This window comes from Cyanistes caeruleus, chromosome 16, assembly GCF_971803275.1.
Source record: "Cyanistes caeruleus chromosome 16, bCyaCae1.hap1.1, whole genome shotgun sequence".
NCBI classification, from domain to species: domain Eukaryota; kingdom Metazoa; phylum Chordata; class Aves; order Passeriformes; family Paridae; genus Cyanistes; species Cyanistes caeruleus.
Window position 1 is genome coordinate 1,267,958 of NC_141716.1, and position 26,096 is coordinate 1,294,053.

Genomic DNA, 26,096 nt, shown 5'->3' on the forward strand with positions numbered 1-26,096 from the left:
GCTCCTTTTTAAAAATTCTTTTTTAAGGAAGGAAGGAAAAGCATTGAGCTGGTGTCTGGCTGGTGTTCTGTTTGAACAGAGCCCTGTGTGTTACCCCCTGCACACAAAGGGGCTCTGTCCCCATCTCTGGCTGGGATCCTTGCTCAGAATCCTTCACCCCTCGTGCTGCCGGGGCAGATTTGATCAGGGCAGCTGGGGAAGGGAGCAGCAGGCCCACAGTGAGGGCTGGGGATGTTTTTGGAGCAGAGGAAGGGGCCAGGCTGGTGGCAGTGGCAATGCCACAGACACAGCTCTGGCTCCTCAGGGGCTCTGGACACCCGAGGCCCCTTTGGGAGATGGGATTTGGGAAGTGAATCCAGTGGGGAGACATTTGTTAGACAGCAAAACCAGCTCAAGGAAATGATGCTCCTGCTGCCTCAGGCCCTCAGCAGGCCGGGAAGCCGTGGGAACAGCTTCAGATCCCACTCAGCTCATTCTGCCCGTGCAGAAGGAATGCCAAACACAGGGAGGGGTGAATGGGGAACGTCCAATGGAGCCAGCAATTCCTCCTCCAGGGTCTCTGCTCTCCCCCTTCCCTCGTGGCTCTGCTGGTTTCAGTGAGGGGCCAGTGCTGTGACCAGAGCCCAAAGCCAGCCCAGCTGAGCTGAGCAGGAGCGTCCTGGGGCTGCGCTGAGCTGGGCTCAGGGCCTGCAGCGTCCCCTGCTCCTCCAGGGACCTGCACTTTTCATGGCAGGATTTGCTCAGCAGCCAACTGCCAGGTCAGGAGGAATCCTTCTCCCACTCCCTGTGTCCTGGTGGTTTGTGTTAGAGCAGAAATTGCATCTCTTGGCAGCGTGGAGAGGAGAGCTGCTCTGCTTTCCGAGGCGTTGCTCCTCAGTGAGTGTCTCCAGCTGCTGCTCTCCCCTCACCCAGGGCACTGACTCATGCTTTCTGCCATCACAAGAAGTCTGTTTTCATAAACAAAATTAAGTGTGCTGTGTTTATTCATTAGGGAGATTTGAAGTCTCTCAGCAACCAAGAAATACACTTTGTGTGATGAACTCCTCTCCCTATCGCCCCTTTCGTCTTTTAACAGCTCAGTGAGAAGAAAAAGGTTTGGGCAAACACTGGCCTGACCCTCTCAGCAGGTCAGTCTGTGTCTGCTGATGTGCAGAGTGAGGACCATTCGCTTAGTACAGCTCAGGGACCCGAGAGGGAGAGCTGGGATTGCACAGGGATGAGGAAGTGGGACACTGAAGGGAGCAGGCTCTGAGCAGGGCACAGCGAGGGTCCCTGCCAGTGCCAGCCCCTGTCCCCAGGCTCTGCCATGGCCAGGCCACCCCTGCTGTCCCCTGGGCTCTCTCAGGTGGGCTCCAGGCCGGGGACCAGCAGAGCTCAACTCCCTGCAGATGGCACTGCCACCCTGTGCTGCAGCAACCCAGGGAAATCCATCCTTGTGAGTGTGTGAGCAGCAGGTAATGGCTTTATTTTGGTGGCTGCACTTTGGTCTGTGGAACAGAGAGGTGCCTTTGTGCTGCAGTCACCTCTGGTGCCTGCCTGTGCCCTGCTCCTGTGCAGCTCCTGCCAGCCTCTCCCACCTCCCTCTCCCAGGATTTTAGGGTAAGTGATCCCTCACAACCTCAGCAATTTTCTGTGCAGTTTCATCCTTTGGGTCTGTAGGAGCTCAAATCCTCTGCTATGGCTTTACCTTCCCTGAATAAACTTAATTCAGGCCTCTCCACACCAGGAGATGCTGAGCTCAGAGGAGCAGCCAGTCCAAATAACGCACAGGGAAGGTGAGGATGGTGATGGGTGGGAGCTCCTCTTCCCTAGGAAGCTCCCTTGGAGCAGCCCAGTTGAGCCTGGCCACCTGAGCAAGCCAGTGATGATGTATTGAGAAAAGAATCTGCCCTGAAGCTGAAAGGCAGCTCCTTAAATTGGCTAAATTACATTTGTATTTCAGAAAAGAAAAAGAAGCTGTAAATCGCGTATTTACACGGCGGAGCACGCGAGTGCTCATACGAGACCCAGATGTTCATTAGAAACATGGATTTTTCTTCCTTGCTGCTACCCTGAAAACTGGGAGAGAAGTCAGCTATGTTGAAGGGTTACAAAAGAGCGAGTTAAGTCTACAAAATCCAGGAAATTTCCCGTTAAGATGAAAAATCTGGGGTACTGTTGTAGTCCTTTAATTCGGCCCCAAGACGTAAATTAAATCCAGAGGATCGGGTCAGGTGCTCAAGTTCTCAGACCATAGCTGTGGAATTTCCAGGTTAAGTTACTTAAATTTTCCTGTTGCTGAATAAAGCTAAAATCCTGTGTGCCATATATTTGCTCATCATAAAATGTTCTCTCCTAGCCAGTAACAGCTTCTTTGTTGGCGAAGCCTGTCTGGTTCAGGAGGCTCCCAGCCTTTGTGCAGGGTTTGGGAGTTAAGAACTTCCACATGGCCCCTGCTCTGAGGCTTTTGTGAATAAGCAAGAAAAAACACTTGCTCCTTGGCCAACAAATGCATGGGATATGGTTTGAATTCTCTGGGTTTAAGTGCAAAGGATAATATTGATTTTGTTAAGGTAAATGTCTTTAATTGAACTGTATAAACTCGGCTCTCACTGGGCCATAATGGGCTCTGGGCATCCCTCCAGCACAGCAGTATGAAAATGTCTCTTTTAGTGTCTCCAGCAGAGAAATGCAGAATATGAAGATTTAGATGAAAAAAAGTGAAATGGAGTCCATCCCCAGTCCCTAAAACAGCATCTACTGATGCAGAAGGACATTTACATAGCTGGAAATGACTGCTTTGTTAAGGTCAAGGCTCTGCAGTACCTGCTGGTGTGGGCTGTCCAGGGCTCTTTACTGGGGAGCTGGGAATAGAAAATGAAAAGAGGGAAAACAGCAAGAGGAAATGGAGAAGTCTCAGTGTGACTCAGTCTCATCCACAGGGCCTGGGTGGGATCCTGACCCAAAGGGGAGCTGGGCAGCTCTTTAATGATGAACATTTAATGATGAACACGCTCTGCAGTCCTTTCACACAACCCATTCCTGAGCATCTGACTGTCATCCTGAGGGTGACAAGGACAACAAGGGTGACTCAGCCCCCTGATATTCATTTATCAAAGGCACTAAAGGTATTTAAAGGCACTAAAGTATTCAGTAATTATTTATATATTTATATATATATATATTTATATATTTAGTATTTATTTTAAAAGTATTTACCTAAAGGTATTTAAGAACAGACCAAACACTCTTGCAGCAGATGATGCCCTTTCATTTATTGCTAATCTACCATAGTACAGGCAATATATAAAAATACTTTACAGATAGCAAAAAATCATTACATTGGAGGTTAACAACATTGTTGTAGGAATGTGAATGATATAAAAACCCCTTTTCAATGATGAGAAGTTTGGTTTTTGAACAAACAATTTGATTCAAAAGACATCTGTTAGGATGATGTGAGTGACAAGGGCTCACTCGTGTGTCTGTTAAAATATGGCTTGACTGGAACATCCAGGGCAGGGAGGGCTGGACTTTGGGGGGAATCATTTCACAATTACACACTCAGACAAAAATGTGAGTGCCAGGCAGGCCAGCACTGGTGAGATTCTCTGTGCCCAGGTGGCACCAGCACGCCAGGACAGTCCCTGCTCAGAGCAGGGGCCATCCTGCAGTAACTGCTGGATCCAACAGCACATCTGCGAGTCCTGGCTTTTACAGACTTCATTCATTTCTGAGACTCAGTCCTTCTGGAGCTTTCTACCCAATGTTGCTATTTTAGGAGTTACAGAAGGAAACTCAACCCCCCCCAGGTAACTCTGCATTCGAGATCATCTTTTACAGCATCAGCACCTTTAGGCAAAGTTTACTACTGCAATGTGCAGGTTCTAATTTATATTTTTGTACCCCTGAAAGAATGAGAATGGCTAAACAAACCTGAAACAGAGCAGAGTGGGTTGGACACTGGCTGGAAGTTGGGTTGGTATCAGCTGTGAGCCCTGCATTGCAACACAGCAGGTATTAAAGATACAGGTGCCAACCTGGTGCCAAACGTTGTAAAAGGTGGATTATTTATATGAATAAAGAATCACAACCTTCCAAGTGTGATGGCAGAGTTAGGAAACCACTGCAATGTAAATGATGAGGAAAAGAGTTGATTTCTGGAGAATTTTACAATTCACCCCACTGAGACCCAGCAGTGGCATCTCTTCCTATTTCACAGGAATATGGAACATAAATAACAAACACTCAGAATTGCAGCTAAACTGGAATGTCAGATGATTTTAAGTGGTGCAAAAATTATGAGGATCTGAATCAGTTTAAGATTTGAAATGAAGACAGTCGTTTTCTCGAGTCCCATCTGGCAGATCATTGTTCCCTATTAAGTAGCAATTTGGAAAGAAATGCAGGGGGAAAAGTCAGATTGAAATATTTAGAAACATATTCCTTAAGCGTTTAAAGCTGTCTTTGAAGTCTTTGGGAAATTTATCAAATACATCTTTTTTTAGGACAACAACAATTCAACAACAATTGCATAGAAAAGTAAGGCATTCAGAAAATGAAAACTGACCCTTTATAAATACAAACCTTAATCCAAAAGTTGTTGCATATTTGGTCAGACCAAAAGCACAGTCACTTTTGGTATAAGGATATGGACTAGGAAATACACTTTAAAAACATGCTAGCTACTTTGAGAACTGGTTTAGATATGTTATGAAGCAGCAGCTTTTTATACAATAGAGAATAACATAGTGCTGGTTTTGGGACTCCTCTACATTCAGGAAACGCTGTATTCCTACAGGGGAATGGGAATACATATTTACATGGATACAAATAAAGCAAGTGCAAAACCCATGACTCTTCTACATTCTTTCTCCCAATAAAAACAACATACACGAGACACTTTCACTCCACTGCTGTTGCTCAGATCTTACATTTTGCTCATTCTCATGGAGAAAAACCAAACCAGGACTTTGTATTTCATTGTATCTTCACAAGCAACTCCTCTCCTGGCAAACTCGCCTTCCAACACTCGTAACTGACAAAAAAAAAATATCTTCCTGATATCTGCCCACTCCCATTCCACTCTCAGACTGTTTACATATCATGAATGATGATTTTTATTCTACGTATATTTGATGCAGAAGTTTATAGAAGCTCATCCTGTATTCGCAGCCAAAGCTCGGATGGAAAAATGGAAGTTGAAAAAAAATTCTCACACACACACACACACACACACAAGACAAATAAAAAGAGATGAACTTTTGAGTTCCAAGGTGCCCCATGAACTTCACATGGTGCAGCTTTGATGGAAAATGCATTGGAGTCGTTCACCCTGCAGACAAGATATTTGTAGGCCTTTGGTACAATGGCAGGAAGGCACTGTGGTGAAACATTCAGATAACTGAGGAAAGACAGAATTTCCTCATGTGCAAATATGGCTATCTTCCAGATAAAGTGAGAACAAATTGCTCACAAAATGCTATTAACTCTTCCAAGGTTAAGCTCGTGCTTCTACGGAGAGAAAGTTGTATTAAGTAACAGAAATACTAATACTGGAAAAACACTGCTCAGCAAGAACAGGAAATAATTTAGTACTGTATATATTGAAATCCTTCAGCCTAGCTATATAATTTTAACATACCAGTTTCCTTTTTAGAGACAACAATGCACAGCGCTATGTCTGAGGATGCTCCTTTTCTCCGGAAATAAATACAAAGTTGGCTGAAGCTGAATTATTTAATTGCTGTTGCATGGAAAAGCAGATGAGGCAGCACAGCTTGAGCTCGGGCAGCTGTGGCTGAGCCCCTAAAATACAGAATACACGGGGTGAAGCCTCCACACGGAGCTGCTCAAGCGCTGGGAGCCGGCACAGGAGGGACCCAGCTCTGTAATTGTTCATTTCATTTTTATGCAGATAAAATCACACACCCACAGAGAGCAGGGCATGGCTGGGCTGGCAGGGACCTCACCCAGTGCCACCCCAGCCCTGGCAGGGACAGCTCCCACTGCCCCAGGGGCTCCCAGCCCTGGCCAGCCTGGCCTTGGGCACTGCCAGGGGTCTGGGAATTCCAGCCCAGCGCCTCCCCACCCTCCCAGGGAGGATCTTTATCCTAATTTCTGATTGAAAACTACTCTCTGTCAGTTTGAAGCCATTCCCAACTTGTCCTGTCACTACCAGCCCTTGGAAACAGTCGCTTTCTGTGGGGGTGTATTTATAAATTACGTTGTACACTGTATTTGTACACAGATTAATACCTATGCATGAGAGGTGAGGGAGGAATACAGTCAATGCAAGCATGGCTGGAGCACCTGTAGCACATAAAAAACCTCTTCCTCCCAAAAAGAACCCCCAAAAAAAAAAATCAGCCCCCCAAAAATAAAAAAACTCTTAAAAAAAAACCCCAACCAAACAACAACAACAAAAAAACAACAACAAAAAAAAAAAAAACCAAACCAAAAAAAAACAACTCCTCAAAATAAATCCAACCTCTTCTATAGCAAAGTGCCTGAAGAACACATAAGCACAGTGGAAATCTCGTGTATTTTGGTTGCAGAGCTCTCCTGGGTGCAGCACTGCAGGGCTTTGCCTGCCTGGCTCCCTCCTGTGCAGCCTTTGCTCCAAAGCCAAGGTTTTATTTTTCCTTCCTTCTGGGGGTTAATTTATTAAAAGGACATTTCAGAATCTAGAAGGCAGAACTTAAACATTGACCTTTTTCTTAGCTCAGATCCAGCACTAGATTTTACTTCCCCCCTCTTTTCTAAACTGATAATATCTATAAATAAACATTCAGACAATAATTCTCCTAAATGGATGAGCAGTTGCTGCAGTCACCAGAGCAGCAGCAGCAGCACATCACAGATCTGAAAAGCCCTTCCTGGGGCTTCTCTGAGCTTCTATTTAAAATCCAGCAAGAGAGAAGGTTCTGCCAGTAATCTGAGGAATTTTTTTTTTTCTCTGTGGATGGGGTTTTGGGTTGTTTTTTAAATTTCTCCTATACTTTACAGGTTGGATCATGGAAAACATTGGAAACATCCAAGTGTGAAACTCGGAGATGCATTTGGTCTGTTCTTTTACTCAGCTATAGCAGAGAACTTCTGACAGGCAACTTTTGGCCTTTAGAATATGTCAGAATTGTCCAATTCATCAGACTGCACTAAAAAAACCCTTAATATGTGTCAGATTCTGGCTCCCTGACAGCTTCTAACAATCCCAAATAGCTTTCTGAGGCGTGTGAGCCAGTCTGAGCCCTACTGAGTGCTGCCTCACAGCAATTCCCCTCTTCTGCAAGGCTGGGCCTCCGTTTGGTTTCTGTGAAAGTCAGCAATTAAAAAAAGCCATTTTCACCTCTGCAGGTCGGGGCTGAGGCTTGGACTCTGCAGGGCACTGGGGAGGGCACCGGGGCACCCCGGGAGTTCTGGGGGTTGGGGTACAGGGAACTGGTTTTGGGGTGGAAGATTGGAAGCTCACAAAGCAGAAGTAGAAGCCAGGGTGTGCCATTAATGCCAGGCTGGGACCTGCAGGGCTCTGCTCTGCTTCTGGATCTGAGCTGGGCTGAATCTGGAGTTTCAGAGCTGCTCTTGTGGAATTCAGATTTCTGTTCAAGAGCCAGATTTGAGTTGAGCCCCAGGTCAGGCGTTCTGAAGAACCTAATGCTTCTGTCTCCCACTCTAAAACCCCAAGACCTTGCAGAGTTTAAGCACCAGTTTTTAGTGGCAGAAAAGACATTCTTCCTGATAGTCCTGAAGAGATTTTTGTTGGACCAAGCACGTGCTCTGCAGGGACTGTGCAAAATCTTGAGACATCGGGGAACCAATTTTGCTCTGCTGTGTTCCCATCCTCTAATTCCTGCTGTGAGCACTGGACATGCTGGTATTCTACAAAATTTACTGTGACACAACTGAAAACTGGATTAGTTTCACTGTGCTTTCTACAGCAGAGCTCAGGCTCTGCATTCCTGAAAATATCAGCATTCCTTATTTATAGAACCAGGAAAGACTACTATGTAATTCCTAAAACATTATGGTTATCTTGTTCTGTACACTGATTACCCACTCAGGAAGCCTTTTTATCCCACTGAGGAGGCCCTGACTCCCCTAAATATTCTAACTTGTAGCTGCAGGTGGCAGTGGTTACCTGGAATGTGCTAAGCAGGAGTCAGGACAGGATATTCGAACACACGAAGCAAAACCTAACAAAATAAAACCTCCCATGGAAATTTAACCTTTCCAGGAATTGCTGGTAGCTTTGCAAAGCTAAAGAGGCCAGGTGAATATGAATAAGTGTATATTTTCTCTGGAATGTATGGCTTCTGTAAGATGCACTTATTTTCCCCTGCAGCTTGGGTGAGTAAATGTTCCAGCTGCTAAATGAGACAAGTTATGAGCCAAGAGCAGGTTCTACATGAAAAGAAACAGCAACAATTTGTTAGAAAATATCGAAGATGTGTTCATACACTGCCTAAATACTAAAAAGGATCAATCATAAAATCTTTGGATTTACTGTGACTCCTATATATTAATCTCTGTTTTACCTGGGTTTATTTTACTTTGGGACAGGCATTGCAACTGCTGATTTGCTCTTTTCACTGGTTGGATATGAGAATCCCTCTCCTTCAAATTCCCATCCAGTCTGATGGGAAAAGCGAAGAAAACTCTTGGATTCAGCTGACATCTCCTGTTTGAAATACCAATCACAGTGCTCAGAGCAAACTGGCTTTTGATCCCAGACTGGATGCAGGCTGAGCTTGGGCTGCCTCAGCTCCCTACAACAATGACATTTCTCAGGAGGGTTTGGATACCTGGAGGGCCAGTCACTGCTGGTGACCTGCAGGGTGCTGGCACTCCTCCATGGAATATATCACTCTGTGTTCCCCTTTTCCCACCCCCGTGTCCACCCCGGGCTCTGAGCCCTGCGCGGGGCACGGGTGATGGTCCCGATGGATGGACGCACAGACAGAGGGTTTGCAGCAGGCTGGAGTGTTTCCTCAGACAGATGCTCTGTTCCAGGAGAACAATGTGATCTCTGGATGAAAGGAAGGGTGTCCTTCGTGGTGTTTACAGACAGAGGTGGCGAGTTGCTCAGCCAAGGCTGTCACTTGGTGCCAATTCATTGTTCCTTGCGCTGAGTCTCTGCCTGGAGATGAACTGCAAAGGAAGCCAGAGGTTGCAGGGGCACTGGAAGGATCTAAGAGGTCACTTATGGAAGGATTCGGTAAAAGTTGTCTCACAAATCTCTTCTTCTATGTCTGACTTCTGGCAGGGAGTCCAGAAAATTCCTTCCTGATAATTTCGTTAACTGGGAAATAAAAGAAAGAGGAGGAAACATTAAAGCACTTCCAACATCACGACAAGTAAAAAGTAAAAGCAATTCTTGGGCAGTCGAGCTGAAAACATCCCCTCTGCATTCATAGTTTAATTTTATTAAAATCTAAATGGTCCTGTCTGCCCAGGTCCCACATTTTTGGAAGGCCAGGGGGAAGGAGAGGGTGTGTTTCATTGTATTTTTGTTTCACTGCATTCAGTGTGCTTCAGGTGCCATAAAACAGAGAGGCTGCAGCACGTGCCCAGGACCTGCCACATCCCTCACACACACTCCCTCTGCCACAGACACTGCCCTTTCCCCAGGCAGAAACAGAAAGAAACATCTCTAGCTATCTAAGCATCTGAACATTGCACTAGGCTGAAAGAAAAACATTTGAAAAAGGCCAGGTTTGGAGGAAATAATAGTGATGAAAACACAGAGACTGCAATTCAGGTGAAAAAGCTTGCATTTGGGTGGTTTATGTTTGGTATTTTTTAATCCCACTCTAGATTCTACCTGCTTTACATCTTTATTATCATTTATTTGCAGACTGTAGCACAAACAAGTTGCATGCAGCACCAGGGTACCGGGAGAGGCTGGGACAGGCTTGTTAATAAAGCTCAAGAGAAGACACTGAAAAACTTTGCTGTCTGTTTAAAAATCAGAACAATATCACTTCACTTACAACAGCCAATCTCTCCTGGCAACTTTTCACACTCACCTGCCTAAAGCACCCTTTGGCATCTCCTGGAACAGCAACTCTCTCTCTAGAATTTAGGTGCTCCCTAGAATTTAATGCAGAAATCTCTGCACTTTCATTAGAGGAGACCTAAACCATGAACATTTTGATGCAGAACTCCAGAACTGCCTTTTCTGGGGCTCCATGTCACCTGCAGCTCCTTGATGCTGTATTCATCATTGTCAGTTACTCTGACAAATTTACCTTAAAACCAGAAAACTAAATTTTCCAGGTTTCAGACCCAGATCTAAATGACTTCTCCCTGTTGACATTTAAGGGCTGAAATAGGGACTAACTCAAAGCAAAGCTAGACCTCACCCAAGACTGATTAATCCTCAGGTTTGCAGCTCTCAGACTCTTCTATATTCTATCCCATTTCTAATAAATGCTTATTACAAACATTAATTAACATAGTATTAATTAACACAGTATTTCACTACTTCCCCCTATCTAGAAAACCTGGCAAGTCTCTGGGAAGGGGAACACATGAATTAGTTTTTAATAGTTACAATAGTTACAATTCATGGTTTGAAACCTCCTTCCTCTCAGCACGCATATTTATTTACAAATAAAATCTGTATTTTTTCAGAGCTCCATGTTGCTCCTGGATGTGGGGGTACTCCAGGAACTCCATCAAAAATCCCACCAGTAACAGCTCTCTCTAATTCCAGCTGGGAAATGCCTGGTTTGAAGCAGAACTGGTGTTTTCTGGGGATGATTTGGGCAAGACAAGCAGAACTTCTGCCCTCTCCTGCTGCCCAGCATCCTACCTGGCACGGCTTTGGGGTGAGCTGTGGCAAAGGAAGAACATCTGGGTGTTGGGTGAGGGCTGCTCTGCAGTGAGAGGCAGCAGCCAGAGGGAGGGGAGGTTGGTCCACTCTAAGCAGAACCTCCTGTGCTCACTCACAGCTTCCTGCCTGCTCTGCCCAGGAAATGACAGGAGCAGGTCTCAATGGAAAGTTTTCACAGCCCCGGCTAAAAATAGCAGTGAGGTAAAAGAAGTGGGCACCCACTCTCAGAGAGGGTCATTTCCTCTCCAGAAACAAGTGGGCTGAGGCTGCAGGACATTTATTTATCAACAGGTTTGTTTGGGCTACCAAAAGTACCACGAGTTTTATCTATTCCTTTTATCTAATACACCCATGGACATCTCAGAGCCAACAGTCATCTGCATCTGGGAAGGGTTAACTATTAATGTGAGCAGATAATTAAATGGAGCTCAGTGCAGAGGCTCTGAGGGGTCTGGGTTTGGTTGTTGGGGCAGGTTGGATGCTGTGGTGAAGAGCTGACTCAGCCTGCACACTTCACTTTCCCTCCCCTGAGGTCAGCACTGGCTCCTGTGGGCTGAGGTTACGGGGGCTGCAGCCTGAACAGGGCTCAAAAGCTGCAGGGGAACAGTCTGAAGCATGAACCCCCCGGACAGGCACAGCCAGCACTGCTCCCTGCCAGCTCTGCCACCTGCAAAATCGGGTGTTTTCTAAGAACCTGAATGACAACAGCTCCCTGCCATCAGCTGGCCTGAATGTCCCACAGCCACCCTGAATTTCACCCAAATCCAGGTGGTGGGGGGAGTGTGAGGTGTGGGTTAAGCTGGGCATCACTGATGTGTGTCAATGCCTGTCCCAGCACGGGAACCTGCAGCCTAAATCCAGTCAGAATGTGCATTCCAGGAATGGGACCCGAGGCACGGCTCGCTCTCCAGGCCTGGAATCACCCCCAGCCCAAGCCTCACACATCTCTGGGGATCTGCTCCAGACCTGGCAGCCCAGCCCAGGTGGAATCCAAGAGACCTGGCTTTCAACAGAAGCTGAACTAAATCAGCAACCTGAGCTGTGTCTAAACCTCAGAGGAAGCCCAGAGCTGTGCCGAGCCTGCTGCTCTGAACTCCAGCTATCTCTTTTTGGCAGTGTGGTTAAAACGTATCTCAAGTATCAGCTCTCATTTGCTCACTTCTAGCTGGGAGGAAATGGAGATTATGTGACATTTAAGGTGTCTGGCACTGGTTGCTCTGGAGCACACCACTATTGATCCCTTTAATGAGAGAGAACTGAGGCCACAAGCACACACGCAAAGATAATGAAAGATTAAATCATAAAGAAGATATTGAAATTACAGCTGCCATCAGCCATCCAGGCTGGGAAAATGCCTGGCTGAGCACCCTTCAGCGTGTCCTCTGTCACAGCCTGCAGTGGGGCTGCTGGAATTGTGGGGGTCCCTGTGGTGGGCACCAGCCAGGGCTCACCCCCTCAGCTGGAGCGTGGGGTGTGCTCCCGGAGCCTCCCGTGTGTCCCAGCACTCCAGGGACCAAGGAGCCCCTCAGAGGGGCAGTGCCACCCTGGAGCTGCCACACTCACACCCCTCTGCCACCCCACATCCCCTGGATAACAGGGATGCTGTGACAGTGACCCTGGGACAATCCCACAGATCCCCTGGATAACAGGGATGCTGTGACAGTGACCCTGGGACAGTCCCACGGATCCCCTGGATAACAGGGATGCTGTGACAGTGACCCTGGGACAATCCCATGGATCCCAAGGATAACAGGGATGCTGTGACAGTGACCCTGGGACAATCCCACAGATCCCAAGGATAACAGGGATGCTGTGACAGTGACCCTGGGACAATCCCACAGATCCCAAGGATAACAGGGATGCTGTGGCAGTGACCCTGGGACAGTCCCACAGATCCCCTGGATAACAGGGATGCTGTGACAGTGACCCTGGGACAGTCCCACAGATCCCAAGGATAACAGGGATGCTGTGACAGTGACCCTGGGACAGTCCCACAGATCCCAAGGATAACAGGGATGCTGTGGCAGTGACCCTGGGACAGTCCCACAGATCCCCTGGATAACAGGGATGCTGTGGCAGTGCCCCTCAGGACAGTCACACAGATCCCCTGGATAACAGGGGTGCCAGGGATGTTCCCACCTCTGGCAGTGCCCTCTGGGGATCCTCCAGCAGTGAGGGGCTCCTCAGAGCAGGCAAAGCTCAGCCCCAGCAGCTCCTCCCTGCAATATTCCACGTCCTGCCCTGCCCAGGAGGAATTCTGACATGCAAAGCAAACCCCTGGGCAGGAGCTGGTGGGGAAAAGCTCAGGCTGGGTTTGCAGAGTGCCCTCAGAGCCAGCCAGGTCCTGCCCTGCTGGGATAAATGGGATCCTTGGGATGCTTCAGCCCAGCATGCACAGCCCCACCTCTCCTTCCCTGCCCTCAGGACAGCTCTGTGCTACACAGGTGGGGAAGAAAAAGAATGGAAAATAAATAAATAAATTAAATAAAATTAAATGTTTTAAACCCTCTACGCCAAATAAAAAGGGGCATAGCTTTTTAATTGAAAAAATAAATAAATAAAGGTTAAGAGAAACACACAGCTGGAGAAAAGGCAGAAAAATACCAATTACCTTTCTTTTTGATTGCTTGGATCAAAGATCACAGTCATTCTTTTTCATATAATGTTTTGTATCCAGCTAAGGTGTGTATCTATCAGCTCTGAAAAAGATTTGCAAAACCATTTTTGAGAAAAAAAGGTAACCTTTGACCTATGTTGCATGGCCAAATGTTACAGCTTTCAGCTACTCTTTCATTTTGTGGGATCATTTAATAAAAGGACATTTCAGCATATACAACCCATAAGGCAGATCTTAACCACTGACCTTTCTGTTTGCTCAGATCCAGCATTAGATTTTACTTTTTTCCCCCTCTTTTCACAACTGATATTACCTAAAAATGAATATTCAAAGATGTCCACTCCTAAACTGGTGACAAAAGAGTAAAAGCTGATAATTTGCTGTGAGACTCCAGAGGCACAGGGGGTCCCTGTGACTTGTGAGTCAGCTCAGACTCCTCACTGCCTTTTACAAAATTCACTTTTTCACTGTCATCAGCCCCGTGCCCAAGTAAGATCCAACACATTTATGGCAGATCCAAAGTCAGTCCCTTTGAACTGAGAGATCCAACCACAGTGGCTGTGAAAATCAGACTTTGCCTTAATTGTACAGAACAGGAAAGATCTGGGCAAAGAAATTATTAAAGTTACAGTCTTTGCTTCAAATGCAAATAAGGTGAATTATTTTCCTCAGGAAAAGGCAATATTTAAAATTTTCTGCCTTTTTTTTTTCCCTTTAATTTCCTAATCTTTTTTAGATTTCTTTGGAATTCACAGTGAAAGCATTTGACACTCCTGCAAAACCATGTGGAAATAATAAGAAAAAAAATAATTTCAATATTAAGGAGCAAAAATTGCTTCTTAAAAACTAAGTTTTAAGTGCAAGCTTCAGAAGTGTCTTTGCTGCTGGGTTTCAGGTGACTATATATAGAAAAGAAGTATTTTACTTGGCTCCCAAGGATTGTGCAGCCACGTATCATAGCCTGGAACCTCCCACTCAGTACACAGCCCAGTTTATATTCTGCATCCTGGAAAAGCAGCTTTTGCACACCAGAGCACAGCAACTCCTGGACTGGGAAACACCAGTTTGGGTGTGGGAAACACCAGTTTGGGAACACCAGTTTGGGTGTGGGAAACACCAGTTTGGGTGTGGGAAACACCAGTTTGGGTGCATCAGGCACAAGGAGCCCAAGCCCAACAAACTGCTGGGGAAAATACTGCAAGAGTGTGGGGTTGGTTTAGAAATCAACAGCAATTAAAGGGTTTTTTTTCTCCTGGAAAACGGGGCCATATAATCACTGAGACATTCTCAGATATAAAGGTTTATTTACACATCAAAACCAGGGTTTCCTCCTCACTGAAATAATGCCAGGAGATGCACCCTGCAACTTTCCTGCCTTGTCCTGCTTGTAACCCACAGAGGCTGTGTGAGCTGTGTGTGAGCTGTGAACCTCCTCAGTGCCCTCCTGCCCAGCAGCAATCAGGCCATCTCCATTAATTAAGCAAACTCTTGGAAGAGGCTGCTGACCTCAAACTAAGTGGCAGCTCAAGTCCCAGGATGCATTTTTGCTGTAAGAGTATCAAGAGACTCCAAACCCATTGGCACCTTTCCATGGATTTAGCAACATGATACAGATATCTGATGGAAAACAGAATCTAAATAAAATGCATATTTTTGGCTAAAGCCCGTCCCAACTGAAATCAATATCTGAACTGCTGTGGATTTACAGGATCTGGATTGCACTCATGACATTTAAATGTCCTTCCCTTATATTGCAGTGCAGTGCCAGGGTGAGGTGCAAAAATCAAACAATTGGTATCTTTGGTACTGTCCTACCCAAAAGGTTTAACAGGAAGCTGGGTGTGCCTGAAAGAAAAGAGCAAAACATAAAGATAGCATTTCTGCTATAAAAAAATTCAATGCCCTAAACGCACTGTAGATCAAAACCAGCAGGAAGGAAGTACTCAAAAGACAAATCTGTCTGTGCCACCACCTCAGAAACGCTAAGGATTCTATAAGCACTTTCATTATTGCCACTGTACTTCTAGAAAAGATCAACAGCCACTACAGACCAACAGCCTCAGAGCTGGCAGGAAAAAGCCTGACCTAGAGGGGAATGGGGGGACTCACTCTGTCCTCATCCTGCCACGTGGCCCTGGCCAAAGCATCCCTGAAGGACCAGACCTGTGTCAGATCTGCTTTGGGCTGAAAAACGCACAAAGTCTGTGAGATCACACTCATGGAACTCAAATAATCCCTGCTTAGCTAAGAGAGAGCAGCCTGAGAGGATGATGACCTCCAGAGGATGAGCTACACCCTCCAGCAGATCCCCTCTGCTCCGTGTGTGGATGCAGGAGAGCAAACATTCCCCACAGGGGTGTTCTAGAGTCCTCAGGCAGGACTTGAGATCCTTCAGAGCTCAGAGCACCACGAGGTGCTGAGCTCACCTGGGCAGCAGGAGAATTCCAGCCACGTTCTCCTGCACAAACAGCTGCCAAAGGCTGCCCTAAAGGCAGCAGAAGGGAAGAGTCCTCAGGCTGATGGGAGCCATCTGGGTGCCCTCAGTTATTTAATCCATCTGATCTCTGTTGGGATTTGCTGGCAGTCGGTGAGTTCAGGTTTTCCATGACCCAGGAAACAGGCTCTGTGTGATGTTTGCAGGACACACACACATGCACACACACCTGAGCTGGGCTCCTATCCCGGGCTGCTGCCTGCAACAGCAAGACAAAGAGCAACTTTTGCTCCAGAGTGTGATTTCCTGTTTGCTCGATGGATTTCAGTACTTATCCATCCCTTTTTTCATCACTCCATTCTAAGACAGGTGCAAACCTTGCCTACACAGGGACTGGAGGAAGAAAGGGCACCTTCAGGAACAATTTCATGCCCTTTTCCTCCTGCCCCAGGCTTCAGCAAACGCCTGTGGGCAGCCCCTGGAGCTCCTCAGGCTCCCTGAGCTGAGTTTAGAGGGGCTGTGTCAGACACTTGGAGCAGAGCTGGGAGAGGCACCCCAGCAAACTGGGCTGTTTCTCTTTATGTCGATCTCACTGGAACTCAACCTCTGCACACTCTTCCTGCCCAGTGCAGAGCACTGCAGACTCTGAAAGCAGAGCCAAGGACGGTGCTCAGGGTGGCACCTGGGGCCAGGCACTGCCCACGTCCTTCCCAGCTGACCTGAGCAAGGACTGGCTCTGGGTATCAGTGCTGCCACTGCTACAGGAGCGTGAAACAACAGCTCCTGTACTATTGTTTGCTAGGATGGTGATAAATCCCCTGTGCTTTATCAGACAAACCCCTCAGGTGTGTTTAGACACCAGTGAGGAGGCAGAAAGGGGCTGCAGGGAGCTGAGCTGGCTGTGTGCAGCTCCTCCACGAGTGTCAGCAGCTGCTCTGGGAAGAGTACCTTGAAAGTGGAAAACTAGATCAGCCTGGGTGTGATGAGGAACTCCAGGCCACCGTGGATTTGGTTTGTAGTAGCTTTCCATAACAAAGTCTTTTTTTAACTGACTTTCTTTCTGCTCACATATATTTAGATATGACTTTCATTCTGCAGCACTCTGATGCCAGAGAGTTTTGGCTGCAATTGCAAGGGAAGGGACACGTGTTTGAGTCATGGAGTTGGCTCTGTCTGGTTGATAGTTAGTGAGTTACTGAGAAAAGATGAAGTTTGTATTTAGCTTTAGTTTACATGCAACGAGACCAAGTAAAATATTCCAAGTAGAATGAGCACATAATAAATAAATACACAAAAACTTATACCAGAAGGTGATGGAGTTCATTGTATAAACCACATTACTTGGCTAAACCTATACAGAAATATTGGGCTGATGGACTGAAGCTTAAGGAACACAAGGCAGGAGTCCTCATTTTGTCACTGCTAACTCTTGATTTGACTCTTGCTGCTGCTGCAAAGCACAAGGGTGAAGTGTGCTCGTGTCAGGTTTATTGTACATGGTTTGGACACTATGGATTTGATCCAGAACTGCATTAAGACATATTTCTTTTAGATCAAAACCAGCACAACCAAAGGAGGCTGGTGATGACTTTTCCCTCCAGCAGCACCTCATGGTTTAAGAACTGATGAAATTGGTATTGGATACCACAACACCTCTAGAACAGCAACTGCAGGGAAAGCACACGAGCAACAGCTCTCTTTATCCACATGTCACCGTGCAGTTTCATCATTCTCCTAGGGTTAACCTATTTACTGGGGCAGGATGAGTCATTCAGCAATGTGATTCAAAAACAGAGAGAGAAAAGAGAATGGATGCAAGGAAGTTATTTTTTACAGGAAATAATTGGGGGGAGGACAGAAGAACAGTTACAGCACGTTCAGGATTAGCTGAAAGTACAAGATAGGCAATGCTGCTGCTTTTTTATTTCTGTCACAAAGGAAAAACCAGAACAAATATTTAATTGAGGGGAAACAAACCATTTAACAAATATTTAATTAAGGGAAAACAAACCATATTCACCTTCCCTTTAGGCAGTTTTGCAGGGGATGAACAGTCAATAATGGAATCTGTTTCCCTCCCTTGAGCTCTAGTGCTTGTCTATTAATCTATAAAACTATTCACTGGCTCTAATTCTCTGGCATCTCATCTTGTGCTGTGTCTTCACTCTGCAGCATCCCCTCTGAAGGGCCTGTGCACTCCTGCAGAGCCCCAGCCCCTCCACAAACCACCTTTCCCTCCTGACGTGTCTGAACTGAATTCTGAGCTGGCTTCTCAGGGGAAAACAGCAGAAAATCCCTGTCCTAAGGTGATGGGGAAGATGCACAAGCGGCCTGTGAACAATTCTGCCAAGAAAACCCAGCTCCTCTCTGGCCCAAAGGTGCAAATCTCTGCCTGCAACTCCTCTGCCCCACAAAGAGCCCCAGCCCAGCCAGCCTGCACAAGGCATTTGTTCCCATCTGCTCGATTTTCAGGAGGACTGTGGGCAACAGGCACCACACTGATCAGGCAACACACAAAATCACTATAACACACAGATTATTTTTCTATTATGCCTCCACATCCTTTCACAAATGAGTACTTGGGGGAAGACTCTTTCCCCCCAGGGGAAGTGCCTCCAAGGGCAGAGGTGGGCAGCAGCTCTGCAGCTCCTGGCAGCAGCAGCCCAGAGCTTGGGGGCTGCACTTACTGCTCCAGCCTGCTGGAAAGCATCCAGACCATTCAATATTTAACTGCTTACTGACAGAGTGCTACAGTTCACATCTAATAATGTCAAGGAGGTGCCACATACAAGATACTGTGTGTCTGCCCACACCCAGCTGTTTGCTCTTATGCTGCGCTTTGACTGGAACTCCTTTGAGGGAGGAACTGCTTTTTTTAACTTTGGACTCAAAGCAGCATCTGCCACAACAGAGTGCTGGGGTTTCTACCATAAAATAATGTACTAATAAAAATACTATTTAATACTATGGGGTATATGTATAAATCAGAGACCACGAGACAGAAATAATTATAAAAGACACGGATAACTGGAAAAAGGAGTGCAAAAGACCACGGGGGGCAGATACTGTAGCTCCTCAAGAAGGCCAGGAACATCTGACAGCAAACAGCTTGAGGGAACAAGAAAAATGTTATCTGCATCATCCAAAAACTGCAAACTTCCAATCTGAATCAATGGCATGAACGAGAAAACTTTTGCTCTCAATAGGAAGAGAAGATGAAAGAAAAAAAGACAAAAGAAAAGAGAAAAGAGAAAATAATTCAATCAGTTACCAGAAACAGAAAGAGCTCCTCCATGTCCAGTGGAGGTTCACCTTTAGCTGAAGTGCAGCCCATACTATCGAGGCTGGGCAATTCCCAACCTCACCACAACAGCAATAACCTACATTTGCTCAGAAATTAGCCCTCAATTATTTCCAGATCTCCCTCAATTATTTCAGATATCCCAATTCCAGATCAAGATGTAGGAACCACCACCCAAAGAGACCGCCCCAGGGGATCCTTGCTGGGATTTAAGGATGAGCCATCCCCAGATTTCCAGCTGTGAGGTCTGGGAGCTGTGTGCATCCCCACGCAGCCCGGGCAGGAGGTAATCCTGTGCTCAGGGCACTGCTCCAGGGGCACACTGTGAGAGCTGGGATACCTGGCAGCCCCTCCTGATCTCTCCCAAGTTCTCACCAGCTGTGTAACCACGCTCTCCTTTAAACACAAGTCTGCACAGCCAGCTCAGAGCCCTGTGTCTGCGGCTCATATTGAAGCTATTACTTTGCATTTAACCAGGCACTGCTACACTTCCTGGGAGAATTCCAACCTAACAACGGCGGCTTTGGAACCACAGCACGATAAAACACCCTCTTGCCTAAAATAAAGATAAAACTTGCTTACGTTTGACATGATCTCATCGGAGCACAGCGCACATTTTCAGCAGCAGTTGGCAGGCCGTGCCTGCGGCCGGGAAGGCGGATTCAATGGGAACACTGTTTGTGCTGCAGCCACCACAGCTGGAGCACACAGCAGCAGCAAGGGTGAAGGGCAGTGCCCAGGAGCCCCTGTGAGCAGTGCTGGAAGGAGCTCCTGAGTGCCAACAGGAGCGAAAAGCCCGGCTCACACGCGCGGAGCCACCGCGAGCCCGTGATCCTAAAGGAACCTTGGGCTCGCTCAGCACTGGGGTCAGCCAGCCGGGCACAGCAAATACACCCAGGGACAAACTGGTGTCACCCCTCGGGAGCACCACAGGGGTGTCCTGCAGCAGGACTGGGGAGTGGCCTTGGGGTGCCCTGAGGGAACAGTTACTGGGATGCCCTAAGGGAATGGTTATTGGGATGCCCTAAGGGAATGCTCTTTGGGATGCCCTAAGGGAAGGGTTATTGGGGTGCCCTAAAGGAACAGTTATTGGGGTGCCCAAAGGGAACAGTTACTGGGATGCCCTAAGGGAATGCTCTTTGGGATGCCCTATGGGAATGCTCTTTGGGATGCCCTATGGGAATGCTCTTTGGGATGCCCTAAGGGAACAGTCTTTGGGCTGCCCAGCAGAGAGGGGAAGGTTCTGTCCTGCTGAGGGCTGCCTTGGCTGACCCCACACACGCTCTCGCAGCAGCACCTGAGGAAGGCTCCTGTTGGCTGTGCAGTGCTGTGATGGGACCTCAGCACCATCACCCCACGGAGTGACAGCACTGCCACAGCCGCTGGGACAGCTCTGAGGGCTCACTGCCACCATGCTGCACCCTGCCACAGGCTCTGTGAGAGCAGAAACCAAACACTGCAGTGGGATGTGTCCTTCCTGTCCCGGGCTCCCCAACACCTCGAGAGCTCAGACACTTGGCCAGGGCTGCAGCCACGTGCAGAGCCTGTCCCAGCTCTGGGTGTCCCCTGGCACTGCAGGACTGCCTGGCACTGGGGCTCCCTGCTGGCCATGGTATCGCTGAGCCCAGGGGCACCACATCAGCCCTGAAGGGGAGGGAATATCCCAGGTACTACAGAAATGACACATCAAGAGACTTAAACATGGAAGTGATGGGAAAAAACAGACTATCCCAGAGGTTACATGTTTCTGCTCTTTGGACAAGAAGCTAAAACTTGCTCAAGTTGAAGTGGGTGGTTCAGCCTTGGTAACTTCAGAACAAGTTCATGCTACAGTGGGTGCTGGGAGAGGGCAGAAGGAGCACCACAGAGCTGAAAACTTCCCCTGTTTTGAACTGACAGCACCCAGAGGCCTTGGGAGAGCCCCCTCAAGCAGAGCTGGGTTATGTCTCATGGCCGAGTCAGCAGCAAACATCCTGCGGGTGGGCTGGGAGCGTGGGGTCACACATGGGTCACACCACGGGCTTTCCTTGGGGTCCCCTCAGCGTGACTAATCGACACTGAAAATAATCACACAGTTTATCTTTGGGCTGGAAAATCACCAGGTGAGTGGAGACAGCCAGCAGAGTCTCCAGAGGGTTTGGTCACTGCTGACCCTGTCTGAGGGCGGGATGACCCTCAGGAGAGACAGGGCTGAGCCTTCTGGCCACAAGGAGAGGCAATTCCCGTGGCTGGGTGACTGTCCCCAGTGGGCACTCCCCCCTTCTCGTCTCTAGGTGCCCAGAAACACCCTCAGCTGTTTTCTTTTTCCCCCAGTGGTGCCCAGCCTGGCCCTGCCACTGCCCAGCATGGCAAGGGGCCAGAGAGAACTGCTCTGGGCTTTTCTTAATTCAAGAATGTCATCTGCATCCAGCTGTTAGCCTTCTGGAAATCTGCAGGGTTTTGTTTGCCTCGTGTGGCTGATGCTCCAGCTGCAAACCCCTGGCAGCCAGCAGGTTTGCTTGGAGGACCCAGACATGAAAGCCTGTCCTGAGAGCACCCTGGGGCTCCCCATGGCAGCCCCCTCCTCACTCTGATGGGAATGGGGCTGAACTCCCCTGCAATCACACCAGGGGAGTCTGGAGACTGCACAAATCTGTGTACTCATCAATAAAATTGCAAACCATTACGGCATTGCTACCTACTTTCTGGTTTTCTGCTTTTGTGCAGTTGGTTTTTTAAAATCCCATCTTGTGATGGGAAAAATCAATGCTATCTGTGATTTAGAAAGAGAACAGGCTGGATCAGAGTGAAAGGGCAGGGAGGACTGCAGCGTTATGAGGAGGTGGGGGCTTGCTGAGACTTATTTCCAAAGAACAAATCTTTAATGGAGTGTGGGTTACAGATGTGAAAACATCTGTAGGGTGATTAGGGAAGGTTAAGGGACAGAGCTTTACTACCTGAACAGATCTGCCATTTGACAGCTGAACACCAAATCCCCCACTCTTACCCACAACAACTCCAATTCCATGCTCAGTTACTCAGGGACATGGATAAAATCACTGAACAGTCAGGTAAACACCAACCACCACTAAATGCAGCCTGATCACAAAATCGGCTTTCACATCCTTCCCCTCCTGAGCAAGCACAGGAACAATGTGGGGTGATTAATAACCCCATATCATTATATGCACTAAGTAAGCTGTAAGAGCAAGTCTGACAGGAAAGTGTGTTTGGAGCAGGGCTGTGCTGGGGGTGCTTCCCTGGCAGGGGTGGGATGGCTCTGGGGGGAGAACAGGAGACAAAATCCTCTCTAGAGAATCCCCAACTCCTGCAGATGCTAAGCACATTGTACCTAAAATTAAACAAAGTAGAAAAGAAAATACATAGTGTGGACTGCTTGCAAGGTCACTAAGCCAGGAGAAGGGACTACTTTAATTTCCCTTTTACCTGGAAAGAAAAATAAACTGGAGGGAAAAAAAAACCCCAAAAAAACAACAAAATAACCCCACCAATTCTTCTGAAGGTTGGAAAAAGCCTGTCTGAGAGGGGAGATAGCTGCAAACACCTCGTTGAACACGTGCTGTTTTCCATCCCCCACAAGAAGCCTTGCTGTGCTCTCAGCAGGGCTGGACACAGGCAGAGGGCCGGGTGAGGAGCAGGAGGACGTGAAGCTGGCTGTGCTGTCCAGAAGATGAAAACACTACTGCTGTTTATAGAGGGAAACCCAATTCGTCAGCCCAAATGAATTCCTGTGCTAATCCATGCAGGCTTCATGTTTTCCACCAGCCCCAGCCACTGTAAAGACTATCTTTAGGAGGCACAGTGTGTTTGGAAAGGAGCAGCTGGAAAGAGAGGACACTTATGCCAGCTTGGAAGGCTTTCTGGTATGGAAAAAGAGGAATGCTCTCTTGGGTCTCCCCACAAAATTAAAGCATCTTCATCCAGAGCAGAGCGATGCCAAGCACAACAAACAAAAGCGGCTTTCCCCAACTCTCCTGGGCAGCCTCGCTCAGGGCTCACAATGGTTTCCATAGAACTTGTTTTGCTATCATAACAAATTCGATCCGTCCAGGCACGATGGCCGCTCCTTTCCAAAGACAAGAAATGCATTTCCTCACTCGCTGCTCCCTGCCACGGGCAGGGACTCCCTGGACAAGCGAGCAGCTGGGTGCCCTGGTGTGGTGAGCAGAGGGGTCCCTGAGGAGCTCTGCCATGAGATCTGCCATGAGATCTGCCCTGAGGAGCTCTGCCCTGAGGAGATCTGCCATGAGGAGATCTGCCATGAGGAGATCTGCCATGAGGAGATCTGCCCTGAGGAACTCTGCCCTGAGAAGCTCTGTCCTGAGGAGCTCTGCCCCAGGAGCTCTGCCCCAGGAGCTCTGCCCCAGGAGCTCCTCGTCCCCCGGGCTCAGGTCTGTCACACGATGTACAAGTGTGGGTTCACAGCACACACCAGAACGAGCTGCTAGGAAAAGGGGCCTTTATTCTCTGAACTTTTCAGCTTTTATAGGTCCTACACTACAGGGTTAACAGGGTTGGGTAAGGGAACATCACCTCTTGTCCCATTGGTGGCACAGGAGAAAACCAAGCTATCTACAGTTATACTGAATTGTTTTGAGAAAGCAAGATAATTTACAAATATTGTCCTTGAGTGCAAGATTTCCCAAGAACCTTTCCCTTGAGAACAGCCACTGACAGCCTGCATTTCCCTCAGGCTCAGAAAGCATCAGGTCCCCACGGGTCCTGGGGCACTGCATGCAGGCAGCCCCAGCCAGCAGCGCTGTGCTCAGGAGCAAGTGAACAGTTCACTCTGCTCACAGCCTGCTGAAATGAAGGAATTACTGCAGCCTCATGGCATCAGGGCTGGGTTATCTGCCAGGGAACGTCCCCCGTGGGAGAGGCTCCTTCCAGCACAGACACTGGTGGCTCAGCAGCAGGTCCTGAAAGCAGAGATGTGATTCTGCATGACAGACTGCAGGAGCATTCAGTGCTGCATCTAAACCAAGACTGTTATCTGAACAGCCTGAAATTCTCTGAAGTCATAATCTTGATCTAAAATTTGCACTAGTTTTGAAGAGCTATGAAGCGTAACCAAGTACAAAACAAAGATACTAATTTCTAAAACAGACATAGCACTAGTTCTTCGTTTTAACAGTGGTCTATAAAAGTTGTCCTGAAGAAAAATTAGTATAAAAATCAATGGCATTTTTTAAAAAAGGAAATATATCTTACAACACCACTAAGTTATTTGAGGGTATGAAGCTGCAGAGTGACCTCAAAAGAGCCCTCATGTAACCCAGCCTACCTTGCTGAAAATTAGGGTCTACCTGCTGGAGTCTCAGGTGCTGCAATCTTGGACTCCTTTCCAAGGAAGGAGAGAGCACCCCGCTCAAAGCAAATGAACAAGGGTGCAGAAGAAATCAGGTAAGAGAAAATGTAATGCAATTTTAAAGAAGAAAGATACGAGACCCAAATTACAACTTAAAAATGTAGCTGCTAAAAGTTCCCCTCATATTTGCTTCAGTCCTGATTTAAGCCTGGATCTGCCTGGTGTGTCCAGACTATTTCCAGCCTTTGCAAACATCAATTTGTACCAAATTACAATGACTTCATCTGCAGTGACTTGATCTAGGGCACTTCCCCAAGCCCTAAGCCCAGGCTCCTGGGCTGGTGACAAGGACACTGCAGAACAGCCCCGCTGCCTCCTGGGCAGAGCTGGAAGCCCACAAGTGGCTGAAGACCCAGCACTGGGAGGAATCTGACCACAAAGGGAAAGCAATGTCTGATCCAGCTCCCAGGCCTCTGGCCCTGTGGCTCTGGAGTCTCCTGGAAGCCAGACTTTACCAGAGAAGTGATGCTGTGCTGCTCATAATGACAGATGCTGAGCCCAGGGAGGTTTAACTGTCACAACACTTTCACCACTGACCCCCACACTTATGGAGTGGCTGCCCCTTCTTTTAGCCATTCTCACTCTTTCCAAGGAAATTTAGAAACCACCTAAATAAACCAGCACCCATTGAGACATTGCAAATGTCACAGGAGTCATCCATGTGTCTCACTATTCGTCCTACATTCGACTCGATTCATTCACGACTGATGAAGTCATCATCATTAAGCAACCAAACCACACCACACCACAATTTGGGAATCTTTGACTGGACTCCCCTGGCAGAACTGATCAGAGGGAATGGTAGCAAACTCACACTTTTCTAATTTCCTGCTGCTTTTGGCCTGGCCCAGGTTACTCCTTGCAGAGTCAGAGCAAGCCACCACAGAGAAAGGAGCACGCTGCTGGCATTCTGCAGGGACACGAGCCCAGTTTGTGCAGAGTGCTTGGGGCTCAACCAGCCCTTCCCAACACCACAGCTGGGACCAAGGGACAGCCCCTTCTGACCTTTACTTCCACCCCTGACAATTATCCATGGGGAAAATTCCCCCTCAGGTGGAAGCCGAGCACTCCAACACACACAGGCAGAAGTCAATAATCCTTTCCTCATTATATCTAGTTTTAATTGCCATCTCACTCTAAAGAAGTAGTGTTTATTCAGCTGAAGGCAGAGTTTAGTTTGTATTTTGGACTGCGAAGTTTCCAAATTAAAAATCCACTAAAGGACATGGCTTGATTAAAATGGGAACTGTGTGGATTAGGAGAACCTGTAAGAAGATGGACAATGTCAGCCTTGTTTGTCACTGGGTAAGGAAGAGCTGCTCATGGTGAAGCCTTCTGATCCTCAGTGGTTTGACTCCAGTTAACAGCAGCTGAAGATTTAACACTTTTATACCTAAAACTGGTTAAACCCACCCCAAGACCAAGTTTTCAGTCATTTGCAGACCATTAGTCATGCAGATCTGTAGAGATCAGTGTTTTAATCCAAACAGACTGCAGCATCTCTTGGAGATGTGCACACAAATTGCAAGGTATGAATACTTGCAAAATTGGGAATACTTGGAT

General features: G+C 47.5%; 1 protein-coding gene across 15 annotated transcripts in view; it reads right to left on the bottom strand.

The window, feature by feature from the left end:
* Positions 1–3,229: 3,229 nt before the first annotated feature.
* The window catches only part of NFATC2 (nuclear factor of activated T cells 2), an 84,529-nt gene continuing 61,662 nt past the window's right edge, over positions 3,230–26,096 (bottom strand). For 5 of the 15 annotated variants that reach the window (XM_086852580.1, XM_086852592.1, XM_086852577.1 and 2 more), the window contains exons 10-11: positions 13,425–13,512; positions 3,230–9,277 (exon numbers count right to left, since the gene is read on the bottom strand). In XM_086852580.1, the coding sequence (XP_086708706.1) occupies positions 13,469–13,512 (44 nt within the window). In that variant the 3' untranslated portion in view covers positions 3,230–9,277; positions 13,425–13,468. Of the gene's footprint in view, positions 9,278–13,424; positions 13,513–23,607; positions 24,085–26,096 lie in introns of those variants that run through there. The other 10 variants (XM_086852585.1, XM_086852578.1, XM_086852584.1 and 7 more) reach the window with 4 other exon arrangements.